The sequence below is a fragment of the Schistocerca piceifrons genome, chromosome 4, assembly GCF_021461385.2.
Source record: "Schistocerca piceifrons isolate TAMUIC-IGC-003096 chromosome 4, iqSchPice1.1, whole genome shotgun sequence".
Lineage (NCBI taxonomy): Eukaryota > Metazoa > Arthropoda > Insecta > Orthoptera > Acrididae > Schistocerca > Schistocerca piceifrons.
This window is the reverse complement of record NC_060141.1, coordinates 220939471-220951557: the sequence shown is the minus strand read 5'-3', so window position 1 is coordinate 220951557 and position 12087 is coordinate 220939471. Positions and strand designations below refer to the sequence as shown.

Sequence of the window (12087 nt, the reverse complement as noted above, 5' to 3'; positions counted from 1 at the left end):
ATTTAGGGTGGAAGACTGTGTATTATGGCCAGAGCAAGGAAGATAACAGATGTATGACAACACACGGAATAAAGCTTTCTTCAGTAATAGAGATCTACTAATATCAGGTATTAGTATGGTAATGAGAAGTAGTTCCTTAAATCGTGTCTGGAGTGCAGCATTGTATGCAGTTGAAACACAGGCCATTAGAAACCTGGAAGAGAGGAAACTGGAAGCATTTGAAATCTGGTGCCGTCAAAGGATATTAAAGTTTAGGTTCACTGATACAAGACTAAATGAAGTAGTACTAAAGGTAATAGGTGCAGAAGACCCTTAGTAAAATTTAAGGGACACTTTAGTAGGACCTCTGCTACAGCCTCTGGGTACAGTTCACTTGACACTTGAAGATGCAGCATATAGAGCAAAATATTAGGAACAGAGACAGACTGTGATACAAAATAGATGTAGAACGTAAATAGATAGATAAAAAATCTACTCACCAAGTGGTGGCAGGGGAACACACACACAAAAGGATTGAACTTTTACAAGCTTTCAGAGCCAGTGGCTCCTTCTTCTGGTAGAAGAGTTGAAGGGGAAGGAAGATGGATGAAGGAAAAAGACTGGATCAGTTTAGGGAATGGGGTACAGTTCAGGAAAGTCACCCAGAACCCTGGGTCAGGGGATACTTACGGGACGGGATGAGAAGGAAAGACTGATTGTTGGGGACTGCACTATACGAGATTTTAAAACTTGAGAGCTTAAAGGTGGAAGGTAGACTGGCAACGGCAAGGAAAGCGTTTCTGAAGAAGAGAAATTTGTTAACATCGAGTATAGATTTAAGTGTCAGGAAATCATTTCTGAAAGTATCTGTATGGAGTGTAGCCATGTATGGAAGTGGAACATGGACAATAAATAGTTTGGACAGGAAGAGAATAGAAGCTTTCAAAATGTGGTGCTACAGAAGAATGCTGAAAATTAGATGGGTAGATCACATAACTAATGAGGAGGTATTGAATAGAATTGGGGAGAAGAGGAGTTTGTGGGACAACTTGACAAGAAGAAGGAACCGGTTAGTAGGACATATTCTGAGGCATCAAGGGATCACAAATTTAGCATTGGAGGGCAGCGTGGAGGGTAAAAATCGTAGAGGGAGACCAAGAGATGAATACACTAAGCAGATTCAGAAGGATGTAGGTAGCAGTAAGTACTGGGTGATGAATAACTTGCACAGGATAGCGTAGCATGGAGAGCTGCATCAAACCAGTCTCAGGACTGAAGACCACAACAACAACAACATAGGGTAATACGCAAGGCAGAGATTACTACTAAGACTTTGTCCACAAGTTAATAAAGAGTGAAAAGCTAAGTGCATTGTACGTAACACAAAAGGGCGGGGGCGGGGGGAGGGGTGGGGATGGCAAAAAGTAGACAAGTCAGAAAATAAAAGATGTAGAAAACTAAAATAGAGTGAAGAAAGGATTCGTTACTGTGAAGAAATACTGAGACCAAAGGAATTAATGTAAATTAAGGCCAATTGGGTGGTGAGAACTAAGGACAAGTTGTAGTGCTAGTTCCTACCCACAGAGTTCTGAGAAACTGGTGTCTGTGGGAAGAATCCAGATGGCACGTGTGGAAACAGGCACTGAGATCATGACTGTCATGTTTAACACATTGCCCTGCAACAGGATATTGTATGTTGCCTGTATACGCACTCTGCCTTTGCCCATTCATCCTGACTGATAACTGGGTGATAGTCATGGAGATGTAAAAGACCAAACTGTTTACTTAACAGCTGGTACAGGATGTGTGCCATTTCACTGGTGGCTCTCCCTTTGATAGTATATGTTTTGGCAGTTACAGGGCAGGAATTGGTGGTGGTAGGAGGGTGCATAGGGCAAGTCTTGCAGTGGGGGGATGGTCACAGGGGTAGAAGCCATAGGATGGGGAGATGGGTGCAGAAGGAGCATAGGGTCCGACACGGATATTGTGGAGATTGGGAGGGTGACAAAAAGCTATTCTAGGAGTGGTGAGCAAACACTCAGACAGAATGGATCTCATTTCAGTGCACGATTTTAGGAAGTCATGGCCTTGTCAAAGTAGCTGATTGATACATCTACACAGATGTAGAGGGTGGTGAGTGCAATTGTTACATGGAGACAAAAAAATTACCCACGAGTGGAAAAATGCTCCTGTCAGAGCACAAGAAAATGCTAATATGTTCTTGTTTATTTCAAAGACTCTGACTGAAAAGTGGGGTACCAGCTGCCTCATTCTGCCTTCCTCAGCATCTTTAAAAACCTTCACAAAATTTTTGGGATGCGAACATATTCACCCTTTTTTTAACATGCAAATTCAACTAAGACTCCTGCAAGCTCCTCGAACTGAAACTCACTCACATCTAAAAGTCCACCACTGTAAGTAGCTCATATCTATCTACTCCCAGTTGCCTTTTCTCACTCATTCAATCAGCCCAACTCATTGTCATTATCTCTATGTGTCTGTCTGTCATTGTCTCCTGTGTCACAGCCACGGACCCTTTCATTCTGTCCTATTACCAGTTTCCTCTCATTGTGACTGTCTCACTCTTGCTGTCTCGTACTGTTACTATCTTTTCCTTTCCTTCCCACTGCTGCACTCTCTTCTCACTGTCACTATCTCGATCTTTCTCATTGTTATTGTCGAAGAACGTCTCTCACTATCACTGGCTCTCATGCATTTTCTCCTCCTCTTTGTTCCTTCCCCCCTTGCACTGTCTCCACTCTTTTCCTAGCTCTGTTTTGTCACTGTCAACTATGTTCCACTACCGCTGTCTCCCTTGTTTTTAATAACACAATCGCCGCCTACTATCTTCCAGTATTTATTACTTTTCCGTCTCCTTGCCATTACCAGTGTTTCCTTCTCTCTCAGCATAAAAAAGCACAAATATGTTCTCATGCCACTTGAATAAACAGGAACATATACACATTTTTTTTGTGCTCCAATAGAAGCATTTTTCCGTTGTTTCCCTTCTTTTCCACGCTGCAATAAGAGGTGTAACTCATATGAAAAGAAATGTATTGTCAGTAAAATTTAGGTAGTTTATTTAGGTGAACTGAAATAACGCAGAACTGATTTTACACCTCAGACCAGATTTTATGTGCACAAAAATTTTGGATGTGCTTCAGTACAACACCACTGGGTTTCCTGATGATAATGGAGACACTTTACAGCATATTTCTCTGTGCTATGTCACTGTATGAACTATGTTTTTGCCTCATACCAGATTGTACATGCATTATTTTACATGTACAAGTAGTGTAACTTTGAACCTCTCTCTCTCTCTCTCTCTCTCTCTCTCTCTCTCTCTCTCTCTCTCTCTCTCTCTCTCTCTCTCAGAACTGTATATACCCAAGTGCTATACAAAACTACAAAACACATGACCCTACGCTCTTATCGTCAACAGAAACTGAGGTATGATTACTGGGAAACCCTGTTTTTATGTGCAGCATTAAAGAAAATAAAGACTGAGGTCTTAATAAAATAAAGTAAATATTGGAATTTTTTCTCCATTCACAAAGAACCTTTCATATTCTTTCCATTGTGAATCCTTGTTTCAATTCTTATTCATTATCAATAACTTATGGTGTCAAATTTTAGAGGGCTGATGTAACAATAGTCACTACCTCATGTAATGGATGAAAATCTGTTTAATACGTACATCAAATGACTGTAGTGCTGCACTCTCCTCTACATCCACACGGCATTCAGGAGATGAGTAGATCACATCTCCTTTCCAAGGCCGATTCCAATGTGTCAAATTGCAAACCATATTTGTTAAGTCTTCATTTTCTGGACATGTTTTATTAAGAGGAAATGAGAGCAATTTGAGACACAGTGAAGGCGCTACCTTAAGCTGAAGATTTATCAAAGATCCCTGTGATCCAGGTGTCACCTGAAAATTAATAAGGCCAGAACCAAAATATTACACAAGATAAAATAATTTAGAAATTTTTCAAAAAATAATTTTATATGTACAGGGTTATTACAAATGATTGAAGCGATTTCACAGCTCTACAATAACTTTATTATTTGAGATATTTTCACAATGCTTTGCACACACATATAAAAACTCAAAATGTTTTTTTAGGCATTCACAAATGTTCGATATGTGCCCCTTAGTGATTCGGCAGACATCAAGCCGATAATCAAGTTCCTCCCACACTCGGCGCAGCATGTCCCCATCAATGAGTTCGAAAGCATCGTTGATGCGAGCTCGCAGTTTTGGCACTTTTCTTGGTAGAGGAGGTTTAAACACTGAATCTTTCACATAACCCCACAGAAAGAAATCGCATGGGGTTAAGTTGGGAGAGCGTGGAGGCCATGACATGAATTGTTGATCATGATCTCCACCACGACCGATCCATCGGTTTTCCAATCTCCTGTTTAAGAAATGCTTCTGCTTTAGCCTTTTCGGTAAGATTTTCCAAACCGTCGGCTGTGGTACGTTTAGCTCCCTGCTTGCTTTATTCGTCGACTTCCGCGGCTACGCGTGAAACTTGCCCGCACGCGTTCAACCGTTTCTTCGCTCACTGCAGGCCGACCCGTTGATTTCCCCTTACAGAGGCATCCAGAAGCTTTAAACTGCGCATACCATCGCCGAATGGAGTTAGCAGTTGGTGGATCTTTGTTGAACTTCGTCCTGAAGTGTCGTTGCACTGTTATGACTGACTGATGTGAGTGCATTTCAAGCACGACATACGCTTTCTTGGCTCCTGTTGCCATTTTGTCTCACTGCGCTCTCGAGCGCTCTGGCGGCAGAAACCTGAAGTGCGGCTTCAGCCAGACAAAACTTTGAGTTTTTCTACGTATCTGTAGTGTGTCGTGACCATATGTCAATGAATGGAGCTACAGTGAATTTATGAAATCGCTTCAATCATTTGTAATAGCCCTGTATTTGTGTCACTGAACTTACAATATAAACAGAAATTATTTAAAAACTTTTGCCTTCCTTGCAAGGACATTTCTTGCAAAAGACTCTGCATCATAATACAACAGGAAATACTGATTTAATTGTAAGGAAACTAAAAATAAACAAACACTAGATATCCAGTCACTATACTTTAATTCTACTACTATGGTACACTTTGGAGGCTTAACTTCATTGTCAGGTAACACTTTTGGTTCTTAGCTCAAAAGCACTGTTCCCAGGAAAGCAACAATCTTAAAATTTCTAGAAATATGTTAAAATTCTAACTTTGACACCCCTTGTTTCATGGATGGGGAAAATGAAACACATTTAGAATTGGTTTTACATGCCTGGAGTTATGTGTATTTCCTCCCAAGGAAAATGATGCACAGCCCTACATGTGTTGACACACATTTTAATTATTATCAAATTCAATCAAAGCTATAATTTTAGCACATTTCTAGAAATTATAGCTCATTACTTTCCTTGAAGCAATGCTGCTGATGTAAAAAACACAACTCTCACCTAACTGTAGAATTAAGGTTTAGTGATTGTGAAGGTTGTGTTTGTTTATTTTCAGTTTAAACATACAGTCACGGAAGCAGCTTATAAAACATGTTTGTGTGTAAACTGTGTTAATTATTTCAGTTCCCTACACACATTATTTTGCAGCTAATAAAATACGGTCAAAGCTGTGCATTTAAATAATACCATTTTCTCCGCTCTTATGATGTCGTGAAGATTGTAAGCAAACTTTGATTGAGATAGCCCATTTAAATGTAGAACAGCTTCTTGTGCAATTTTTGGCATCTCATCTTCTGAGCCAGAGTACTGAGTCTGTGTTTCAGAAAGAGGGAAGCACCTGCTGTCCCTGGCCACAGCTTCTGACTGTTGTGAGATGATGATTTCAACCTCACATACTTCAAACTGTAACGCGTCACCTTCATCTGCGTTTATAACTTTCACTGTTGCGTACACTTCTGTGGCATCATGTGTTTCCTAGAAGATTAACAAAACAATATAAAGGAAAACAAATTTAATAAATATATATTTTAATGTGAGAAGAGAGGTTTAATTTCAAATATGAATTTATTCCAAAATGAAGATACAGAAGAGGAGTTTCGCTGTATCCACTCCAAAAGTAGGAACAACTCCAGTGCAACACGCACATATTTAAATTAAATCAAACAATTGAAAATCCAGAATGGAATGTAACAATATTATGAAAAGGAAAGTTGCTATTCACCACATAGTGCAGATGCTGAGTTGCAGATAGGCACAACAAAGACTGTCACAAATGAAGCTTTCATCCAGTAGGGCCTTCATAAAAAATAGATTGCTGGGGGGGGGGGGGAGGGGGGGGGAGGGGGGGGGAAGAGAGAGATTGGTTTGGTTGTTTGGGGAAGGAGACCAGACAACGTATTCATCGGTCTCATCGGTTTAGGGAAGGATGGGGAAGGACGTCGGCCGTGCCCTTTCAGAGGAACCATCCCGGCATTTGCCTGGAGTGATTTAGGGAAATCACGGAAAACCTAAATCAGGATGGCCGGACGCGGGATTGAACCGTCGTCCAGTGTCTAACCACTGCGCCACGAGAGAGAGAGAGAGAGAGAGAGAGAGAGAGAGAGAGAGAGACCCAACTGCACATAGCTGCCCTACCCTCTCTCCACCTCTGCGCACTCCCCAACAGCACTTCACTGTCCGCCACCCCTAACACCCTGCCATCCCTCCCCCTCCCCGCCTTAGCTCTTCCTTACTCCCACCCACTCGACACTCCCATCATGCACTGGTGCTGCTGTTCGCAGTGTGGCTTCAGTTGCCTAAGACTGCAGTCAGGTGTGTGTGAGTTGCATTTGCATGACTGTATGTGTGTGTGTGTCTGTCAATTATTTTTGACGAAGGCCTTGCTGACCAAAATTTATTTGTGAAAGTCTTTTTGTTGTGCCTATCTACGAGTCAGCACCTCCACTATATGGTGAGTACCAACTTTCCTTTTCATAATATTGTTATATTTAAATTTAAAAAAATTCAATTTTAGAAACTTTTAAAACTGTCACTGAAAGGGACAAAGGACATATGAATCTGAACAGGTGTGGAGCACAGTGAAACTGCTCCCCTCAATAATCTTTTTTTTTTAAAAAGAAAAAGTTCCCTCAACAAAATGTGTCAGTCTGACAAGGAGCATGCTATAGCAACAAAATAAAATCAAGTATATGACATGAGAAGAAATGAGCTCCAATTTTTAGTGTGTATATTGTCGATTTGATCAGTTTATGTGCCCTAATAACATGCATATGGTCTAACGCTTACTCATTCCTGAATTGGCCACATGCCACAAGCACCTTCTTATAAAGCTAAGAAACTGTAAACATAGATTTTCGTGTATTGTGGTTTACACAATAACATTTAGTTTTCTCTTATCAAAACCAGATAGAAATTCACCTGGTACACAAAGGTTTTACCTTTTAACTCAATTGCTTCCAAGCTTAAGTAACTTGCTCTAAAAAAGTAAGTTAATGTATATGAGTAGGAAAAACAATCCCACAATGTTCAAATACATTATCAGTAGTGTGCTGCTTGACACTGTTACGCTGAATAAATATCTAGGCATAACGTTTTGAAGTGATATAACATGAAACGAGCATATAAAGACATTAGTAGGAAGGTGAATGGTCGACTTCAGTTCATTGGGCAAATATTAGAAAAGTGTGGTTCATCTGAAAGGAGACCACATACGGAACACTAGTGTAATTCATTCTTGAGCACTGCTAAAGTGCTTGGGATCCCCACCAGGTTGTATTAAAGGAAGACATTGAAGTAATTCAGAAGCACACTGCTAGATTGGTTACCAGTAGATTCGATAATCATGCGAGAGTTAGAGAGATCCTTCATGAACTCAAATGGGGACTCCTTGAGGAAAGATGACGTTCTTTTTCCAGAAAACTACTGAGAAAATTTAGTGAACTGGCATTTGAAGCTGACAGCAGAAAGATTGTACTGACATCAATGTACATTTCACATAAGGACCACAATGGTAAGTGAAATTAGGGCTCATATCGAGACATATAGATGGTCATCTTTCCCTTGATCTATTTGAGTGTGGAACAAGGAAGGAAATCACTAGGCCTAACATGGAAATGACTAGGCATAACATTGCAAATCAATACAAAATGGAATGAGCATGTAAGGATTGTCACTGGGAGGGCAAATGGCTGACTTCGGTTTATTGGGAGAATTTTAGGAAAATATGGTTCATCTAAAAAGCAGACTGCATATACAACACTAGTGCGACTCATTGCTGAGTAATGTTCAAGTGTTTGAGATCCATACCAGGTCAGATTAAAGTAAGGCATGTAAGCAATTCAGAGGCAGGCTGCTAGATTTGTTACAAGATACTAGTAGTGGTACAAAGTACCCCCCACCATGCACCATATGGTGGTTTGTGGAGTATGTATTTAGATGTAGATACTCATAACAACAACTGCTCCCATACTAGTTCACTCTTGCTTTCCTTTTTCCCTCACAAATTCAATAACAGCAGATCTTAAATCAAAAACTCGTTCCAGGCATGTACTTTGCCTTAACCATTGTACTCTGCAGTAATATATAACATCTCCATACTCTTCATTGAATTCCATCAAAAACTGTTGAAACTGACTATGTAACAATGTATGCTACTCCAGAAAATTTACTATTTGCACTACTTATTCAGTCACGTGTTCCCTGCCTGCATATTTAACACAAAGTGCTTCCTGATGTATAGAACAATCACTATAAATTTTAGCTCTTTCATCAAAATCTCTCTCTTCAAATTCTTTCTGCACGGTGTTTTAAAGCAAATCTGTGGTACCCCGTCAATTATGCTACTACATAATAGATACTGACTGTTCTCATCCTGCTCCTCTGTGATTCCCATTTATATTTGAAGGACTGCGAAGACAGATTGCTCGATTGCCTCTTTTCATGCAAACAGCCACCGGACCTGGGGACTTCCTTTACACCACAAAGAAATACTGAAGGACAAATGGTCTTTACACCACAATTCTGCTGAACTGAAGAAAGTTGTGCCCACCAAAATAAGCTGCGCCAAATGCCGGAAGAAAGTATTGCAACACACTGCCAAATGAAATGTTGTGCTATAGGCAGAAAAACCAAGCAAAGCTAAGATGTACTAAGTAATGCCGAGACGAGCAGAATGTCTATCTCGGTAAATCTCAACTAACTGTTACTTCCAATTTCTTTCCTGCAAGTTGTACCTCTTTGTGTTGCAATTGTACTTTTACCCTTTTGTTCACAATTGTTCCCTTTGTCCTTTTGGCTGTGAACAGAAAATCCACAACTGCAGGAAAAAAAAGGAAAAAAAAATTGTGGATTGTGTGAGAAATATTTCAAACCACCATAATCCAAACTATATAAAATAGTAGTATTTTTCAAACTAACCATGAATTACACTTACCAGACACTATGCTCAGACAGGTGTCACTTAGTTTTAGATTTTTCTCTCAAACCTTTCAAGATCAGAGTAGCTCCCTACCTGCCTATACCCTCCTTATGAGAAGCCAAGTCGGAGCAAACCTAAACAGGTGGTGCATACCTTTACCTATCATGAGAGTATCACATGCAAGGCTTATACAACATTAAACTATGCAGAAGATAGTGGAAATCAAGTTACAAGATCACAGTATGAGAAATTTAGTCAATTGTTAAACTGTGCTATTAGGAACACCAACAAGTTACATAAATAGGTAAGTTAAATTTTTTAGTAAGTGAAATAAACTGCACATAAAAATTGAACTGGCAGAGAGAATTGATTTGTTTATGGACGTGACAGCAAAGAACAATTCAAAAGGGCATCAATGAAATTCATTGGTTTACTCTCCAAAGATGAAAAAAGGCCTCAGAAAACACCCATGTAATAGAGAAACGACACACACACACACACACACACACACACACACACACACACACACGAATGTGACACCAGCACAGACAGGGGAAGGTCACGCGTGGATAACAGCGTGGAGGAGAATGTTGGGTGAGGGTGGAATGGGGGACTGAAGGAACATAGGAAGAGGGAGACTGTGTAGAGAACAGTGTGAGTATACAATGATGGGGTTAAGTGGGTGGCAGAAGGAAAGGGATGGAAGTTGGTGTGAGTCGGGGACTAGCCGAGATCGAGGGTAGGTGGATTGCAAGATTGAAGGACGTGTTGCACGAACAGCTCCCCTCAACACAGGTCGTGAAACAGCCACTGAAGGTGAGAATGCTGCACTTGGTGGCATGTTTTGCCACTGGATGGTAAACTGTGTTCCCACCCACATTTTGGTGGTGGCCATACATGTGTGTGGACAGCTGATTATTGATCACATCACAAAAAAGGTTGTGCAAAAGTTACGGCAGAGCAGGTTTATGACATGGATGCTGTCACAGTTGGCCATATCTCTAATTGGTAGGATACACCTATGATGGGAAAATTATCAAAGTGCTAGATGACTGCATACCACAGGTTATTATCTGGGTCTTACCCACAGGGATATGTCCCATGTGCCTAGGAATTGGGAGATGTGGCTGGGGTTTGGGAGTAGATGCAAAGTAAGGATGAATCAGGAAATTTCATAGACTGGAAAGGGGGGGGGGGGGGTTAGATGGAATAATATCACTTTGGGAGGGTTGGGAAGGAGTTCTCTCAGCCACCCAAATGACATGAAGACATTGATTCAGACGGGGTCCTGAGCAAATTGTCAGATAAAGCACACTAAATCCATTGTTTGGTTTCCAAACTTCACCATACAAAGAAAACGTTATTTTGTTGCACTACTAAAATTCTGTGCACAAGTATCTCATGGAAGTGATGTTACATGTTGAGAAAGCTGTTGGCCATGATACATCACTGGAAAAACTATCAAGAATAAGACATCTGAGATACCATTCTACAACAGGAATATTTCAGAGCTCCAAGGAAGCAGAAAGCCAGGTTAACACACATTGAACACTAGATTAGGAATGAGAAAACATACTGATCTGCCGCTAAACACGAAAGATGAGACAAAAATTGTTTTTTTAAGCTGGTCAGTCAGTGAAGTCTACCATTTTATATTCTCAGGACACACTGGGTAGAGTTCTTTCTTGGAAGTTTCACATTCAAGATCTTGTGCAGAAACTGAATGCTAATATCTTCACTGTAAGAATGATCTCCACTGTCTACAAGATTTGTTTACTTGCTTACCTTCAATTTAATACCTCGTATGGTGTTATATTTTCAGACAACACTGTGCAATCAGCAAAAACAAATCTAGCTCAGGAAAGAGTGATAAGGCTGATCTGCAGTGCAATTTGCCAACTTTGTGTTGGCCATTGTTCTGTTGGCTCTGAAGTCTAACTCTGCCATTCCTCTACACATACGCCATCATGGGGCTTGTTACTCACAATATTGAGTCATTCAGAAGAAACTGAAACATTCACTGTCAACACTTGATGAATAAAGGGTATGCACTTGGCTAACACTTCTTTAAGCACTGTACAGAAAAGCGTGGACTAGTTAGTAGGTTTCATTTTCAATAGGTTTCCAGCAAAACAGGAAAAATTGAGTGATAAACCAGGCATTCAAATCCAAATTGAAAGGTTTCCTTGTGGTGCACGTTGTCTATTCTGTATGGGAATTTCTCGCAGTAGCTGAAAACTTTCCTCTGGAATGTGTTATTTATTTGTATAATCTCTTACAATTTTTTTTTGTCTTCCATTAATTCTTTTGGTTAAAAATTTTCTAAATTCTGTACATTATGTACCGATTCATTCCAGTATCATGTAGCTATGGCTTGATTGGTACCACAGAACCTGATGTATAAATAAAATAATGTTTAGTGTCCTTGAGGGTTCAGTCCACACTTACACCAGCATCCCACAAGCCACTATGTTGTATGTAGCAGGAGGTGCATAGTGTACCGGTCTCATTTTCCCTTTCTCATTCCATTCAGGGATGGTATGTAGGAAGAAAGACTGTTGGTACCCCTGTGTATGAGCCTGAATTTCTCTAATTTTAGCACCATGCTGATTATAGCTGGTACTGGGTTGTTATAATTAAAGTACAGCTATTAACAGTGGTCCAGTGTGGGTTATAATTATTGTATGGCAGCGAAACTTGGTAGATATCCTAATGCACTGAT

At 40.2% G+C, this 12087-nt stretch overlaps 1 protein-coding gene across 2 annotated transcripts in view; it reads right to left on the bottom strand.

Moving 5' to 3' along the window:
* LOC124794718 overlaps positions 1-12087 on the bottom strand; it is a 229240-nt gene that overhangs the window by 208552 nt on the left and 8601 nt on the right. For both annotated transcript variants that reach the window (XM_047258303.1, XM_047258302.1), the window contains exons 3-4: positions 5636-5923; positions 3677-3910 (exon numbers count right to left, since the gene is read on the bottom strand). In XM_047258303.1, coding sequence (XP_047114259.1) covers positions 3677-3910; positions 5636-5923 — 522 coding nt within the window. The remainder of the gene's footprint in view (positions 1-3676; positions 3911-5635; positions 5924-12087) is intronic.